General features: G+C 68.9%; 6 protein-coding genes across 6 annotated transcripts; 3 read left to right on the top strand and 3 right to left on the bottom strand.

Moving 5' to 3' along the window:
• Positions 1-253: 253 nt before the first annotated feature.
• Positions 254-1372, top strand: CHLNCDRAFT_27798 (hypothetical protein; the record flags this gene model as incomplete). Its single annotated transcript, XM_005843677.1, has 5 exons — positions 254-329; positions 532-622; positions 781-854; positions 1047-1093; positions 1316-1372. Coding segments are annotated over 5 exons (345 nt in total), but the record flags the coding sequence as incomplete, so codon positions are not given.
• Positions 1373-1581: 209 nt separating this feature from the next.
• Positions 1582-5547, bottom strand: CHLNCDRAFT_55036 (hypothetical protein; the record flags this gene model as incomplete). Its single annotated transcript, XM_005843621.1, has 12 exons — positions 1582-1826; positions 1933-2045; positions 2268-2343; positions 2597-2688; positions 2925-3001; positions 3201-3330; positions 3500-3545; positions 3730-3856; positions 3980-4066; positions 4328-4492; positions 4672-4838; positions 4983-5547. The coding sequence occupies 12 exons, from the start codon at positions 5545-5547 to the stop codon at positions 1582-1584; spliced, it is 1890 nt and encodes a 629-aa protein (XP_005843683.1).
• Positions 5548-5661: 114 nt separating this feature from the next.
• Positions 5662-7422, top strand: CHLNCDRAFT_140078 (hypothetical protein; the record flags this gene model as incomplete). The annotated part of the gene is made up of 7 exons (XM_005843676.1): positions 5662-5718; positions 5934-6098; positions 6267-6386; positions 6556-6614; positions 6870-6979; positions 7181-7229; positions 7392-7422. 7 exons carry the CDS (start codon positions 5662-5664, stop codon positions 7420-7422), a joined length of 591 nt encoding a protein of 196 aa, XP_005843738.1.
• Positions 7423-10200: 2778 nt separating this feature from the next.
• Positions 10201-11855, bottom strand: CHLNCDRAFT_140076 (hypothetical protein; the record flags this gene model as incomplete). Its single annotated transcript, XM_005843620.1, has 5 exons — positions 10201-10284; positions 10502-10588; positions 10851-10961; positions 11285-11380; positions 11631-11855. The coding sequence occupies 5 exons, from the start codon at positions 11853-11855 to the stop codon at positions 10201-10203; spliced, it is 603 nt and encodes a 200-aa protein (XP_005843682.1).
• Positions 11856-12182: 327 nt separating this feature from the next.
• On the top strand, positions 12183-13914 carry CHLNCDRAFT_55034 (hypothetical protein; the record flags this gene model as incomplete). Its single annotated transcript, XM_005843675.1, has 6 exons — positions 12183-12237; positions 12344-12379; positions 12547-12632; positions 12911-12996; positions 13156-13550; positions 13718-13914. The coding sequence occupies 6 exons, from the start codon at positions 12183-12185 to the stop codon at positions 13912-13914; spliced, it is 855 nt and encodes a 284-aa protein (XP_005843737.1).
• Positions 13915-14087: 173 nt separating this feature from the next.
• Positions 14088-16194, bottom strand: CHLNCDRAFT_140074 (hypothetical protein; the record flags this gene model as incomplete). Its single annotated transcript, XM_005843619.1, has 9 exons — positions 14088-14153; positions 14266-14366; positions 14526-14594; positions 14800-14910; positions 15107-15233; positions 15376-15509; positions 15696-15793; positions 15892-15977; positions 16072-16194. 9 exons carry the CDS (start codon positions 16192-16194, stop codon positions 14088-14090), a joined length of 915 nt encoding a protein of 304 aa, XP_005843681.1.
• Positions 16195-16359: the final 165 nt, after the last annotated feature.

Genomic DNA, 16359 nt, shown 5'->3' with positions numbered 1-16359 from the left:
CTCGGCGGCGGCGGCATCGTCGGCGGCGGCGGCAGCGGCGGCATCGTCGTCGGCGGCGGCAGCGGCGGCGGCGGTGCGCCGCTCGCCCCGCGTGGCCGCAGCCTCCGCCTCGTTCGGCGGCCGCGCCAAGCCCGCGGGGCAGCAGGGCGGAGCGGCGCGCAGGGCGCTGCCGGGGGCACGGTCACCCGAGAGCCCCGCCAAGCGGCGCCTGGCGGTACAGGCACCCCAGCAGCAGCAGTGCAGCGTCGTCGCCATCCCGCGGAGCAGGGAGGTGGGGCAGAGCTTCCTGTCCAGCGTCCCAACCACGCTCAAGGCGCTGTGGGCGGCAGGTGCGCTGCCTTCCCTCTCTCTGCTGCCTGCTGCCCGCTGCCCGCTGCTGCGCCTGCTGCTGCTCGCCCGGCTGGGAGACCGCCGCTGCCGCCTCCCGCCCACCCCCTTCTCCTCTCCCACGTTGCTGGGCTGTTGGGCGCGTTTCGCATCCCCTCGTCTTCCCTCTCCACCTCCCGCCCACCTGCCCCTGTGCTGCTGCAGTGGCGGTGGTACTGGACCACCAGCCAGACCTTGTACTGATGAACGGGCCAGGCACCTGCATCCCGATCGCAGCAGCAGCCTGGCTGTTCAGGTGCGCAGGGCCCGCAGGCGGGTTCAGGGGGCCGGCACGGATTTTTGGGGGGTGCAGGGCCGTGCTAGCCGCTGCAGGCGGGTGGGCGTGCGCATTGGTGCAAGTGCTTCGCCAGCCGCTCAGCACGGCTGCTGTGCTGCCCTGTACCGCTCCCGCAGGCTGCTGGGCGTCTGCGGCGGCAAGGTGGTGTACGTGGAAAGCATCGCCCGTGTGTACCGCCTGTCCCTGTCAGGTACTGCTGGGTGGTACCGCAGCACGGCACACCTCCTGCTTGCAAGCTTACATGTGGTGGGGCAGGGACTGCTCCTCCTCCTGTGCTGGGCAGGAGCGCACACCAGGCGCTGGTACCCGGTCCTGTGCCGCCTGCCACTGGCACCCACCCCCTGGGCTGCTTCTCCCTGTCTCTGCCTCTGCCTCTGTGCAGGCAAGATCCTGTACCACGCCCGCCTCGCCCACACCTTCTTCGTCCAGGTGAGCCTCTCACCCGCAGTCAGTCAGGCAGCAGGAGCGCAGAGCCACGCTGCAGCGTGTTTGATGCGGCAGGGCCACGCTGCAGCGCATCTGATGCATCCCGGCAGGGCAGCTCCAGTGTGCTGACTGCTGGGGACGAGGCAGCTTGCAAGCAGCCCACGGGGAGCAGCAGCACACGGGGCATGCTTGGCTGCTGACCGGGTCGCCCGCCTGCCCCTGCAGTGGGAAGAGCTGCTGCAGCGGTACCCGCGGGCGACCTATGCCGGCAGGCTCATGTGAGCCGAGAGGCGTGGCGGGTGGCAGGGCTGGGCAGGCGCGCGCATGCGCCGCTGCGCTCGCTGCTGCAGGTCAGCCTAGCCAGGCATGTGTTGTAACGACGTCACCGCAAAGCGTGCATCAACACAGAGGGCGATGAAACAACACTGGTGTTCCCGTGCAGCAGTGTGCCAACTGCGCCGGCCACTGATCGCAAGATAGGGCAGCCGGCGCTACGGCAGGCCCAGCGCCGAGCGCAGCTGCCGCATGCCCTGTGTCGCCGCCTGCCGCACCCCGCGCTCCAGCCCCCGGCAGCTGCTCACATCAATCGTGAACGCCTGCCTGCCCTGCCCGCCGCCGCCGCCGCCGCCGCCGCCGCTGCCTGTGCTGCTGCCTGCGCGGCTGGCCTCCACCTCGGCCGCGTGCCGGTCGGCAGCCAGCAGCAGCTGCCGCACGCCGCCCGTGGTGACGGCGGTGCCTGCACAGCATCGAGAGGAAAGAAGGTAGGCAGCAAAGGAGAAGTGGCAGGCCATTTTTGCGCAAAGCCACAGCAGGGCGTGGGCAGGGCTGGAGCGGCGCCTCACCCGCCAGTCCCACAGAGTGCAGGCGGGGGCAGCGCGCCAGCGCCGCCGCAGCCGCATCCGTGATGCGGCCCCCTCCCCAGCTCAGATCAACCGCCTCCAGGGTGGGCCCAAACCTGGGTGCGGGGCAGGCAGTGGGGCGGGGCAGCGGGGTGGGGGTGGCGGGTGTACAGTGTGGCGAGCAAACAGACAGGCAGTCAGGCAGGGATCTCATACAAGGGTAGCAAACAATGCAAGGTAGAACGGCTGGGCACAGAGCTGCACAGCACTGCATGGCGCAGCGCGACGCAGCACAGCACAGCGCTGCGCAGCGCAGCACAGCGCACGCAGCGAGCCACCTGTCTGCCAGGAAGGCCACCGCCTCGTCGCAGCAGGCGCCGCTGCGCGCCAGCAGGGCGTGCCTCAACGGGGCGGCTGCGGGCGAGGGGGGGCGGCGGGTGGGGAGCAGGCTGGCCCAACGTGTGAGTCCTTGCCCCCCACCCAGGTTTGCAAGGGAGCAGTCCCGACTTGCCAGCTCCAAATGAACCTTCACTGCAGACCTGCTGGCCCCTCTGGGCTACGTCGCTACATTGCATGCAGCGCCCGACCTCCCTTCTATGCTAAAAATAGAAGGCTTCCTAGACACAGAAGGCCCCCCCTTAGTGGCCTGCCCCCGCCCTCACCCCACCTGGGTGAATGGCGGTGGCAAGGCAGTCTGGCGACAGCCGCTCGCACCCACCCACATCCAGCTCCTCCAGCAGCGGCGAATGCGCCAGCAGGCTGCATGCGCGTGCGCATGCGAGGTGGGGGGTGCGGTCGACACACATACACATGGCGCCAAGGGGAGCGGCGAGGGCAGGACAGGATGTGCTCCAAGCAGGCTGCCGTGCTGCCATGCTGTCATGCGGGCATGCTGCCATGCTCATGCTGTCATGCTGAGCCCCATGTGTGCCCTCTCCTTCGTGGCACGCCGCCCCTCCCGCTGCCAGCGCCAGGCTCCACCGCCAGCCGCTCACCGCGTCAGGCAAGCGTCGTTGACGTTGGTGGCACCGGTGCCCAGCCCCGCCATGTCGGGATTGGATTTGGCGGCCACCTGGCGGAGCAAGAGCGGGGAGGGGAACGTGGGAGCAGAGGGAGCAGAAAGAGCATGGAGGGGAAGGGGGAGCAGTGCCGTCAGAAAGGCTCAAAGCAGCAGGCAGCAGCAGGCGCTGAGCGCGCTGTGCCCAGTCAGGCACGATCCGAGCAAGCTGGAAAGCGGAGCAAGCTGCACTGCCGCCCCTCGCCCCGCACACCTGGCACACGCGAAGCAGCGGGAAGCCCGGCGGCGGCGCCCCGGGCGGCAGCTGGCTGGGGGTGGCGTTGAAGCTCCAGGCGTAGGCGCCGCACAGCCCGTTGAGGCACAGCCGCTGCAGGCTGGGGCAGCTGCAGGAGAGCGCAGGCAGGCGGACAGGGCGGCGGGCGGGCAGGCAGGAAGACAGGTAAGGAGGCAGCGCGCCAGTTGGCGGCGCAGACACGTTTGCTGGCCGGCAGGGCAGGCTCTGCAGGCGGCGATGGCACTGCAGGTACCGTGCAGCCCAGCCTGGGGCGCCACCTGTACTGCAGCCGCTCCAGGTTGATGGCGAAGTCGCTGCGCGCGCCTGCATGGCAGGAATTCAGATTGACGTTGAGTCCGCAGGCGCTTGTTGAGTCCGCAGGCGCTTGTGGGGAACACGTGAGCAGGTGGGGTTGACGGCAGCAGGCGCAGGAGCAATGGGAGGGCGAGCGACCTTCATGTGCGGCGCCGATCCCACCACCACGCACATGCACACCACACCGGCCCACCTGCTGACTGTGACAGGTTGAGGTGGCGCAGCGCGGCCAGCAGCGGGCGCCCCGCCTCCGCGCTGGCCTCGGTCGCCGCCCGCAGGCCCTGGTGCGTCAGCAGGGGGCACCCCTCCACAACCAGCTCCTGCAGGGGGATGGCGGGGTGGTGACCAGGAGAGCCAGGGTGCAGTGTGTGCCCACACGCACCCACTATGTGTGGGTGCGCGTGGGTGCGCAGAGAAAGCATGCCACAGGCCCCGCTACTGACCTCCAGCACGGGTCCTCCCGGGTTCCGCGCCTGCTGCGCCAGCACCTCCCGCACCACCAGGTCCAGCCCTGACACTTTGGGGCTGACCTGCGAGTGGGAGGGAGGGAGGCAGGCGTGCGGTGGGGGCCCATGCAGCTCTCACCCCCGCGGGTGGGAGGGAGGGAGGGAGGCGGGCAAGAGCAGGCGCGTGGAGGGAGGACAGCTGGGTGCGGGTGCGCCGCAGCGAGCCGAAGACACACACAGGCGCAGACATGCACATGCATCCGCCCGCCCCAGCCAAACAGGGAGACCACCAGCCACCCTCTCTGCCGCTGCCGCTGCCCCAGCAGCCTGCCCCGTGTCACCCACCTGGATGAACGACAGGTCCAGGCGCCTGAGCGGCGCGCTGCTGCCGTCTGGCGCCGCCGGGCGGAGCAGCATGGTGGAAAGGGCGGCGCACAGGCCGCGGTCGCTGAATTGGGTGCAGTGGGCGAGGCTGAGGGAGGCCAGCAGGGGGCAGCTGTCCGCGACCAGCTGCAGAGGACAGCAGGTACAGCGGGCAGGGCGGGAGGCATGGGAGGTTGGTGGGGAAGACGGCGCGATGCCGGCGCTTTGCAAAGACAGGGCTCGTCACCAGCGCTGCACAAGCAGGATTTGGAGCGGACATGAACGGCGAGCAGCAGAGGGCTTGCCTGCAGGCCGGCGTCGCTGACGGCGGCCCTGCCCGCCAGGCTCAGGGAGGTGAGGTGGGCCCAGCGGGGCGCGGCGCGGGAGATGGCGGCGTCGCTGGGGCGGCACCGCCGCCAGGACAGGTCGACGTGGCGCCAGATGTCTGGGCACGCCAGCGCCGCTGCTCTCCAGGACCGGGAGACGCACGTGGCTGCGAAGAGGGGGCAGGGAGGAGATGGGTGGGGTATCATGAGGCAGGGAGAAGGTGGAGTAGCAGGGAGCGCCACAGGGCCAATGCCACTGGAGCCAGGGGCCAAGTGGGATGCCAGATGGCCTCCAAAGCGCTCCCACACACCTGCGGCTGCTGTGGGGATGGCGCCGCCCGCTTCTGGGGCGCAGGCCAGGCGCAGGATGGCGCACAGGACCTCTTCCGGCAAGTGTACTGCCGGTACTGTAGGCGCCGCTGCGGCGGCGGCGGCGCCCGCAGCGCCTGCCGCCGCAGCGCCTGCTGGCGACCCTGGGCTGCCCGCCCCCGACAGCCGGCGCTGCTGCGCGTGCAGCTGGCGGCGGCGCTGCGCCAGGGGCACGTCTTCGTCTGCCGCGGCGCGCTGCGTGCCTGCTCCCGCCGCGGCGGCGGCGGCGGCTGCCGGGCGCCTCCCGGCGGGTCTGTAGTCCTCGTCCTCAGAGCTAGCCTCCAGCGCGATTCCCAGCAGCCCCACCGTGCGCCTCTGGCGCTTGGTGGGGGCGCTGCGAGGCCTGTGGTGGCCCTTGGGAGCCATGGGGAGCTGCCTCAGGCTGTCGGTGTTTGCCAGTGGCTTGAGTGCTGCAACTGCAGATAAATTCAATCCCCCTGGGGGCCAGGAGCACCGATGAATGAGACCTCCATGCAGCCCCTGCCAGCGAGGCCTTCTTCCCTTCATGGCTCCTCCTCCCACGCTGCTCTGCTTTGCTTACCCCTCCAATTCAGCAGCGGCACTTGTGTTCCGCTCCGGCCTCCACTAGAAGCAACTCGCAGCCGAAGCGGCAGTCAAAAGATGGTGAGTGGCGGGGCATCGCGGCGCCAGGCTGCCCTGGCCGGGCCCCTGTGCCCTGTAGGTTTGCGGCAGCATGCCAACAGGGCCGCAGACGGGGAACCACCAGCTGGGATCGCATTCAAATCGGCCTTGCGTGCCAGGCCGGGCCACACGCCTGCACCGGGGCGGCACCAGCGGGGTGCTGCCACGCGCCACAGCCTCCCCCGCTCGCCCCGCCACCCAGCCAGCCAACCCCGCCTTGCACGCCCACCGCGCCGCCGCCGCCCCTGCAGGCGACCGGCCTGACCGCGCAGAGCTACCGCAAGGCCGTGACCACGGCGCGGCGCGACAAGAAGGCGGGCGGCGGACCCAAGGGGCTGACCGAGGAGCAGAAGCAGGAGATCCGGGAGGCGTTTGACCTGTTTGACACAGACGGCAGCGGCACCATCGACGCCAAGGTGGGTGCTGGAAAGCACGGCGTAGCCGGACGCGCCGGGCGCTAGGCGCTGCCGACGATCTGAGACAGGGCCGCCAGCAGCGGCCCCGGCCTTGCGCCTCCAACCTCGCCAGCCCCACCACCAGCCCCGTCTCCCCACCCGCTGCGCCTCCCTGCGTGCCGCCCGCAGGAGCTCAAGGTGGCCATGCGGGCGCTGGGCTTTGAGCCCAAGAAGGAGGAGATCAAGAAGATGATTGCCGACATCGACAAGGACGGCTCCGGCACCATCGACTTTGACGAGTTCCTGCAGGTGGGGAGGAGGCGGGGCTGCGCGGATGTGGTGGCCTCCCCTTGACAGATGTTGCCCGCTTGCCCCAATGCCATTCGCCGGCGGTTCTTGCGCGCGCACTCCCCGCGGCGCCCACGTCACCACGCACCGGCCCGCCACCTCCACCCCACCCAACCACCCACCCCCGCAGATGATGACAGCCAAGATGGGCGAGCGCGACTCATCAGAGGAGATCATGAAGGCGTTCAGGTGGGCGCGGGTGGGGTGGGCGGGCGGGCGAATGCACATTCAGGGGTGGGGTGGGGGGCAGCTGAGCAGCATCAGCCTGCGCTGTGGGCCTGCCGCTGTCCACAGCCTTGCCGCGCCGCTCTGCCGGCCCTCCATCTTCACCGCCACCACAGCAGCACCCCACGACACACACCCACTGTGGACACCATGCACACGACCACAACCCACACACCCACCTGTACTGCCCCGCCTGTACCGCCGAGTGCCGCTGCACAGGCTGTTTGACGATGACGAGACGGGCAAGATCAGCTTCAAGAACCTGAAGCGGGTGGCCAAGGAGCTGGGGGAGAACATCAGCGACGAGGAGCTGCAGGAGATGATCGACGGTGAGGGGGGCGGGGCAGTGGGCTGTGTGCCTGGGGCGGCGTGCCTGGGGTGGCGTGTGTGGTGCTAGGTGCCAGCTAGGTGGCAGCTGCGTGGAGCAGGCACAGCCATGGAGGCGGCCGCTGGGCCTGTTTCGGCGGCCAGCGAGCTGCCCGCGTGACCCTGCCCTCGCCGCCTTGCCTGCCTGGCCTGCCCTGCCGCAGAGGCGGACCGCGACGGCGACGGCGAGGTCAACGCGGATGAGTTCATGAGGTGAGGGTGAAGACGAGGCATGGGAGGAAAGGAAGGGCAGCAGCCACACACGCCCGGGCTGCCCAGCCTGCGGGTGTTGAGGGTGTGAGGACTCGGCCCCTCGCCAGCCCCAAATGCGCACTCCACGCCCACCCTGTGCGGTGCCCTCTTCTCCACACGCAGGATCATGCGCAAGACCAGCCTGTTCGGCTAGGCCCGCAGCTAAGGCCCCGCGCAGGCCGCCCCCTGCTCCTCCGCCTGCGGCAAGCAACGCCGCGCAGGCCGCTGGCCAGCTGCGCATCTCATGCGCCTCAACTCAACGGCGCCCAGTGGGCAGCCGGGCGAGCGGCCTCTGCGGGACTTGTACTTTCCTGTGCTCCCCCTCTCCTCGCTGTATTCGCTTTAGTTTCCCCTTTAGGCAGGTTCCTTTCTCTTTCCTCTAGGCTCCCCCCACTCCCCAGCTTCTTCCCTACCCTATCCAACCTCGCCACGTCAGCGCCGCAACAGGCGCCGAGAGATTCCTGACCGCAGCAGCTCAGCAACGCAGCTGGCCCCTGTGACCGAACGACACTTGAACAGAACAGGGCCATTATGTCAGGGGCTGGGGCCAGGAAGGCGATGAGACATGGAAGCGGGAGATGTGAATTGCCGCCGCCACCCGTTTTCTGCCGTGCCTGTCCACCTCCCCGCTCCCCTGCATCCTGCCTCCCGCATCCTGGATGCGTCAGTGGGCAGCCATGTGTCGCCGCCTGTCGGCCACACTTTGAAACGAAAGGTTTCTACCCAGCAAGAAGGTATAGGGCAGCGAAGCACCCCCTTCGTCCACCCAACACCAGCCACCTGAGCATATCCCATCCACCATGCTGCGCTGCTCCCTTGCTGCCAGCCTCAGGGCGGGGCAGCCAGCCTCCTGGTGCACGCAGGCCAGCCGCCTGCTGGGCAGCTCTGCCCCGGCTGCCGCTTCAGCAAAGGATGCAGCGGCTGCTGTGGCCGCCCAGGTGGCAGAAGCCGTCCAAGGTTTGCTGTGGGCACATGGCGACGCCGCTCTGCTGACCGCCACGCATGCCGCCCCACCGCGCCCGCCCCCAGCCGCAGCGCCAGTCTCTCTTTGCAAGTGCGCAAGTGCTCGCACCCTGTCGCGGCTTGCAGGCGGCGCCAGCAGCACCAGCGCTCCCGAGAACCCCGAACCCGCAGGCAAGCCGGCACCCAGCCCGCCACAGCCCCGGCCCTGCGCCCAGCTGCCGCTGAGCCATCGCCGCCGCCGTGCCTCTGCATTGTTGTGCAGGGCAGGGCCAGCCGGTGACCCGCGATGAGCTGCCGCAGTCCGACCACAGCGAGCGGCTGTTTGCTGGAGGTAAGGGGTAGCCTCTTGGATCTCCAAGGGGACAGGTAGGAGTGCGGCCCATGGTGGCGCTGGAGCAGCGGCTGCTACTGCTGCTCCAAGTTTGATACCGCAAAACCTGGAGGCTGGCTGTGGCACGGCCTCTCGTGGCTGGCCGCAGGCGCCGACATCCCGGCGCTGATGCCGGAAGAAGACTTTGCCGGCGGGCTGGGGCGGCTGGAGAGGGCAGGTGGGCGCAGAGGGCAGGTGGGGTGTGGCACGGCCGGCAGGGAGCCTACAGGTCCCCACTGTTGCGGCCCTTTTGCCTGCCTTTCCTGGCCTGCCCTGCAGACAACGAGGCGGCGGCGGAGGCCCCACAGACCACCTACAACGAAGCAGGTGTGTGGCACCAGGGGCCTGCCGGCGGCAGAGTGGAATCGCCCAGCTGGCTGGGTGCCGCCAGGGGAAGCAGGGCCGAGCACTGGGCTGTCCACCTGCCGCTGTCCTGAGCCTGTCCCAGACTGCCACCCCGCTGCCGCCCTGCAGACCCCGAGCAGGCAGGCAAGGTGCCCCAGAACCCGCGGGGGCTGGAGGAGGACTTTGAGGACAGCAGCTTCCGGGGCGAGTGAGGCAGCAGGGGTGGCTGGCCCAGCCAGCCACGGGCGGCCACGCTGGCGTGGGGGCCAAACAACAGGAAGCAGCAGCGGGCCTCAACTCAAGCGCTGCTCCCTCTTTCGGCTGTCGTTGTTGTTACAGTGGCAGTGAGGTTCTGAAAAAGGAATGTGCGGGGTTCGTGCGATGGGGCTTGTACAGTCGGGCTGGCGTGTGAGGCACTAGGGTACGGTGCGGTGAGGTGGGCGGACCGCCAGCGAGCGGCGCCACCCAGGTGCTAGCCTAGGTGTGAGTGCAGTACGTAGGAGCAGCCGGCGGCAGCCATGGGGCGGCGGCCATGGCCGGCACAGCTGAAAGGGCGCAGCGTGGGGGTAGCTGACAAGACACGAAATGGGGAATGCTTGCAAGGGGGCGAGCGGCAAGTGCGGCAAGGCATTCTGCCTGCAGACCGCAGGCGGAGAAACGCGGGAAAAGGGGGTTCGAGGCGCGGTTCGCTTCGCGAGCAGCTGCAAGCAATGTGTATATGGGGCATGTGGAGGCGTGGGGAGCAGGGAGAGGAGGCACACGGGTGTGCGCCAGGGGGCCGCGGCGGCATATCGGAGAGGACGGCGCCAGGCGCGGGCTCCCACAATAGAGGGAGCCCGCCCGGCGCCGGCCGCCCGCCGCAGGCCCCAAGGGTGGCCTGGCACATGGGAGGCCGGTGGGGTGGGAGGGGGCAAGGCAAAGTAGGCAGCAGCGGCCTGAAATTGCAGTGCAGGGGCGGGAGCATAAGGGAGGGAAGCGTCGAACCCTAGGGACAAGCAAAAAACAAAACGGTAGTGGCGGGCGCGCCAGGCTGGGCTGGGGCGGTGGCGGCGGCGGGTGAAGTGTCAAGCAGGGTAGCGTGCCGCGGAAAGGGTGGAGCCGCGCGAGCGCTCGCCGCCCAAAGCCAAGCCTGGCGGGTGCGCGTCAAGCAGCCGCGCGCGCGTCGGCAGGCCGCGGCCAAAGAGCAGGGGGACGGGCTCTCAAGCGCGGCGCATGCTCCGGCGTCTAGCGGCTATAAAGGGAGCGGGTGCGCGCCTAGGCCTGGGCCGGCTCTCCCAGCTGCGCCTCGGTGAAGGTCCCGAAGCCCGCCTCGCCTTCCTGGAGGTACTTGGAGATGTACTGCACGATGCAGGGGCGGTACAGCGGGGCGAGGACGGTCAGCCGCAGGCAGGCAGGCGCCACGAGGAGAGCGCCCAGGGCTGCAGGCTGGCTCCTGCTCCAACCCAGCAAGCCGGGGCGGGGGCAGCTGCCTGCCCGGTCGGCCCGCCACATCGCCTGCCGCCCGCTCCACACACCGTCCCACCCTGCCACCAGGCGCCCGCGCGCCGCTCCTCACCCTGTGCAGGTTGGTCTCGTTGATGCCGCCGTGGCTGTGCACCTTCTCGCCGCCGCGGAAGATGGCAAAGGTGGGGGTCACCCGCACCTGCAACAGCCAGGGAGGGAGCAGGCAGGCAGGCAGCGTGGAGTGAGCGACCCGCTTGTGCACACACGAGCACACGGCACACCATGCGCTCAGCCTCCCACCACACCTCAGGCAGCCGCAACACAACGCGCTACAGCGCGGGCGAGCATGCCCCGGCCAACAGCCTTCCCATCTTCCCGCTCCCTCCCAGTTGGAGGAAGCTGGCCCTCCCTCCCAGACCCCCCCCACACACACATGCACACACACACACGCGCAAGCGCACCTTCATGTCGATCATCATCTGCCGCGTCGCCTTGGTCTCGTCACCGTAGATCTCGGTGAACAGCGCGTCAGAGTACTGGGCGGCGGCGGCGGCGTACTTACGGGCAAACAGCTGCGGGGAGGGGAGGCGGGAGAGAGGGGGCGGCGTGGTTGGTGGAGTGTGGTGTGGGAGTGATGCGGCTGGTGTGGGAGTGGTATGGCTCCTATGGGTGGTGCCGTGCTGGGTGGTGCCGTGCTAAGTGGCTGTTGGCTTGGGTCGGTGTGCCGACACGGCGGCGATGCAGGAGGTTTGGCTGGGCATGTGCCGCGCAGGCGTGCCGTATAACCTGCCGGCGGCCGTGGCTGGAGGTGCCGGCAGGGGCGGGTTGCTGGGGGCCGCGCCGGCGCGGCTGCGGGCAGATGTGCCTGGTGCGGGCGGGCGGCGCGGCGGCGCACCTTGCAAGGGCGGCAGTGTGTGGCCTTGCACATGAGGACCACCATCTTGTCCTTGTTGGCTGCCATCAGGGCCTGAAACTCCTCTGGAGAGTGGACCTGTGGAGCGGAAGGGAGGGTGGGCGGATAGGGAGGTGGGTGGTGAGCGGGCGGGTGCGCGGCGCGCGCGGCGGCGCTGGCGGCAGCCCGGCCGCGCCAGCCAGCGCCAGCGGCGGGCCTTGCGGCTGGCTGGGCGGCCACCAGGCGGGCCCTGGGGCGCCGAGCAGCGGCGGGGGCTGGCTGGAACGGCTGGGGTCTGGAGCTCAACCAGTGCATGAGCAGAGGGCCGGCTTTTAGTAACCCAGCTCACCAGAGACACCGGTGAGTTGAGCTCCTCCTCGCTGGGTGCGTTCAGGCTGTGGTTACCCAACAGGTCGGCCGTGCCGCGGCTCAGGCCGGCCACCGCCTGGACCCGAATGGGTGCCCGCACCAGCCCGCCCACAGGCGCCAGCAGGCGCGGCCGCTGGCTGGTGGGCGGACGACAGAGGCTGCTGCTGCTGCAGCTGGCCAGGGAGTGTGAGAGGGCGCGCTCCATTGACGCGGTGTTAGCAGGGCCGCGGAGTAGACTCCCACAGGGTCTGCTAGTGGCTGAAAATGGAGCAGTGGTTGACGCCAGAGGTTTGGGAGGGCTGGGGAGAGTGTGGTAAGTCTGTGGCCGTTGTGGGCACTTGAGATGAGCAAAATGCCTGGGCGCAGCACGCAGCACGAATTCTGCCCGTCACATCAGCACCCCTTGCCCAAAGGTCAGTAAACTGATCAGCGGGCTCTCAGCCGATCAGCCGCCCGACCCTGCCCCCGCTGAGGCCGCTCCAAGTTCCTGACCCAACACCCGCCTGCCTCTGAGGCAAGGCCTCGCGGCCCCATGTTCAGCCTGGGGGAGATGGTGGTGCTCGCTGTGGCGGCTGCCTGGGTGTTTGGTGAGTGAGCGGCGGGCGAGCGGCGGCACGGGCGGCGGCAGCGCTCCCACTGTGTCTGCTTGGCAACCTTTCGACCTGCCAAGCTGCTGATGTGCGCTGCCTGCAGGGCCCAACGAGCTGCCGCGCATGGCCCGAGCGGCAGGTGAGCGGGGCGGGACTCCGCCCTCCGCCGCAGGGCACAACTCTGTGTGCCCTGCCGCCGACCGGCCCTGCCGCGCACCGACCGAGCACCTCAGCCAGGCCCTTGGTCACCTCTTGCCCCTGACTCCGCCTGCCCACCACCTGCCTGCCCACCATTCCAACCCGCAGGGCGGCTGACGGGGCAGGCCACCGGCTTCCTGTACCGCACCCGCGCCCGCTTCTTCCAGTTTGCCGAGGAGACGGAGATGACCAAGGTGGGGCTTGGGGGTGGGGGTGGATGTGCGTGTGGGGGTGTACGGATGTAGGGGGTCCGTGTTGGAGGTGTTGGATGGTGGGCTTGGTGGGGCATATGGGTGACCGCACCGCGCCACATGCCCTTCATGTCCTGCCCCACTCACCTGCTCGCGGGCTTCGGCCCAAAGCCCTGCCTGCCCTGACTGACCGACTCGATGTGTCACCCGCTGTAGCAACACTCGAATGAACTGAATCCACCTCCTTCCTGGCCCCCTCCTGCCCCCCCTGCCGCCTGCAGTTGCACCAGGAGGTGCAGGCCACGATGCACCAGCTGCACGCCATACGCAGCGAGCTGCAGGGCGGCATCAACATCTTCAGCCCAGGGTGGGGCCTGCCCGCCCGCCTGCGTGTATGTGCTTGCCAGCCTGTCTGCCCTGGTTGGTTTCTGGGCCTTGGGGACTCAAGGGGGAGAGAGGAAGTGAGCATGCAGCTCAACCTGACGCTGGCCTCCACACCCTCCCTCTTCCGGCTGCTGGTGTGCAGGCCGCTGGCGCAGCGTGTGATGAGCATCCGGCCTGTACCAGGGCAGGGCGAAGTTGATCCTTTCCAGCAGGCACAGCAGCAGCAGTTCCAAACGCCGCAACAGCAGCAGCAGGCGCCGGCGTGGGCCGCGCCTGTTCCCTCGGGCCAACAGCAGCAGCCGCAGCACCAGCAGCGGCGGCTCCAGCCTGCGATGGGTTCCTGGGCGGCCAGCGCACTGCCAGCAGCTGTGGCCCAGGCAGCAGGGCAGCGATCGCAGCCGCCGCCGCAGCAGCAGCAGCAGCCGCGAGTGGATGAGGGAGCAGGCGAGCAGCAGGCGCACCCGCTGACTGTGCCGGTGTCGGCGGTTGCGGCTGGTTTGGCGCCCGACCGCTCGGGCACAGCCCCCACTGGTTCAGGTGAGCTGGCGCCAGCCTGGCGCTGGCTGGCGCAGCCAGTCATGGTCTACCCTCTGCAGGTCTGGGGCACAGCCCTGCAGGCTCTTGAGGCTCACTACTGCCACACCTCAGCCTAGCTGACTTGACTTTGTGCTGCCGTGGTGCCACTGTACCGCCTGGTACTGCAGAGATCCTGCTGGATGCGCTGGCAGAGGAGCTGCTGGCGGCGCAGGTGCTGCGCCTGCAGCAGCAGCAGATGGCGGCGGCAGCCGCGGCAGCGCAGCGGCAGCAACAGGCAGCAACCGCGCAGCAGCAGCAGCAGCAAGAAACTTCGGAGCAGCAGGAGGCCGGGCGAGACGGCGCTGGAGACAAGCGGGAGCAGTAGCTGCTGCCCGGATCCTCCTTTGCCTCCAGTGTAACATACAGGTTTGAAAGAAGAACCATAAGGGAGAAGGGAGCGGAAGCGATATATGGAGCAGCGCTGTGGAAAAGGCTGCAATGGAAAACTGGGCAATTAGAGCTGCAAGGGTGCCGACGCCTGATGTCAACAGACCAGTGCTAGGCTGCCGCCAGCTCAGCGTCCACCTGCTGCCTGCTGGGCATGCTGGGCATGGCGCCCGCCACCTGGCACAGGACCGCAGCACGTCAGCAGTGTCAGTGGCCTGCCAAAGCAGCCAGTAAGGAGAGACCCAAGAGCAACTTGCAGGTTGAACCGGCGGGGCCGCGGGGCGCTCACCTGGATGCACAGGGCAGCTGCCACGCTGGCAAAGCGCATTGCCTCACGGTACGGCCTGCCCTCCAGTACCGCCACAGCAAAGGCTGCGGTGAAGCAGTCGCCTGGTGGGAGGCGGGGCGGGCCGGGAGGAGGCGGGGGCAGAGTTAGCGGGGCTGGGAGGCAGACGGGCAGGGTGGAGGCGGTGGAGCGACCATAAGCAAGGCGGCAGCAAGGCAGTGATTATGTTTTTCAGCGCTGGCCTGCCAGCACCGCCAGCCCACCCGCTCCCGTCGTGTCAACCACCTTCTCCACCCGCCGCGCCTCCTGCCGCCACGTGCTGCCATCCGCATCTGCAGCGCAGCGCGGTGGAGGGCACACCACACACATGCTGTGGTAGGGCGCTGAGGCTGCTCAGGAGGAGAGGAGGTGGCTGCAGCAGCTGGCTGGCGCCACGGCCTATATCTTCCCAACCAGCTGGGCAGCCGCCAAGCAAGCGCGCACAGGCATCCACCAAGCACCTACAACCCATTCACCGCCACCCCACCTGCCACCCACCTACGAGCAGGCTTCCGCGGGAGCCCAGCTTTACCAGCACGGTGCCCACGCCCTGCCCTCGCAGCACCTGCGCCGCCGCCACTATCTGCTCCTCTGTGTCGGTGGGCATGCCTGCGGCGCCGTATGGAGGCGCAGCGGGGTGCGTATCTGCCGAGTGCAGTGTGTTTCTGTGTGCTGGTGGCGGGGGGACCAAGAGACGCACACACACCCTGCCGCCAGCCAGCCCACCCACACCCTGCTGTTTGTCCTCAGCTGAAGCGAGGCTATTTCCAGGTGCCTGCCCTGGCGCAACCCCCTGGCACCTCACCTGTCAGCCCTTGCAGCTCGGTCTCGTTCGGGGAGATGACGGCCAGGCAGCGCAGCAGGTCGGGACTGAGGGGGGCGGTTGCGCCGCCGGCATCGAGCACCACGGGAACGCCCGCCGCATGCGCCAGCTGCAGCCGTGAACAGGGTGCGGCACTGCCCACGCTTGAGCTGTGCAGCAGCAGGCATGATGCAAGAATCTGCCTGGCAGCTTCCACCTGCCAGCAGCTGTAGGAACCTGTACGCGCTTGCATACCACCTTGCCTGCGCCACCTCGGCGTTGACGGCTTCTGGGATCTCCCGCTGCAGCAGCACCGCACCTGCGGACGAGATAGCGGCGCGCGCCTCCTCGCCCAGCTGCCACGGCGCGGTGTTGGCGCCGCCGTGGAGTATGATGCGGTTCTGGCCTGCTCGGTGTGAAGTAGAGAGGAGGAGCGAGGAGAGGGCAGGGTGGGGATGCCGTGGGAAAGGAGGACGGGGCCGCACACCTTAATGCTGCCAGCAGATGCAACAACAAAGATACTGGTCATTCAAACTACAAGCCCCAGAGGTGCGCAGCAGGCGCAGCCGCTGACCCTCTGCTGTTGGCTCACCATCCTCCTCCAGAAGGATGACGGCGGTACCGGTGGGGCCCTCCACCTCCCGCACCAGACTAGTGTCCACGCCGCACCCCTCCAGCGCTCCGCGCAGCCTGCTTGGGGACAATTCAGCAATGATAGGTGGCACAGCGGCAGAGCTGCACAGAGCGGCAGGAGCGACGGCACAGCGGCGGTGGCGGCAGAGGCTCACATCTGTGCCTGCGCATCGCGGCCAACCTGTGCCACTAGCTGGGTGGGGCAGCCCAGGCGTGCCGCCGCGGCCGCCTGGTTGCCGCCCTGCGCTGACCGAGAAAGTCAGCCACAGGCTTTTGAGGGGAGGCAAAGGCGGCGGTGGCGGCGGCGCGGTGGTGGCGGAGTGTCCGCGCCGCACCTTGCCTCCCGGGTGCACCGCCATGCTCTTCGCAGGCAGGGTCTCCCCAGCACGCGGCACCCGCAGCAGCTGATACACAAAGTCGGCATTCACGCTGCCCGCCACCGCGATGTGGGCTGCCATGGGCTGCGTTCGCAAAGGCTGACAGTCTGAGATCGATCAGCGTACAAATGTGGGCCTGGCGGGGCATGTGGAGTGCAGGCGCCGTCCACCCTGGCGTGCCTGCTGGGCGGCAAAGTGGACAAGGTTGCCGGCGGCGCCCTTGGAAGCCCAGCGTGCCCGTGCCTC

This window comes from Chlorella variabilis (assembly GCF_000147415.1).
Source record: "Chlorella variabilis unplaced genomic scaffold CHLNCscaffold_28, whole genome shotgun sequence".
NCBI lineage: Eukaryota > Viridiplantae > Chlorophyta > Trebouxiophyceae > Chlorellales > Chlorellaceae > Chlorella > Chlorella variabilis.
The sequence above is the reverse complement of the archived record's forward strand: the minus strand, read 5'-3'. Positions and strand labels throughout refer to the sequence as shown.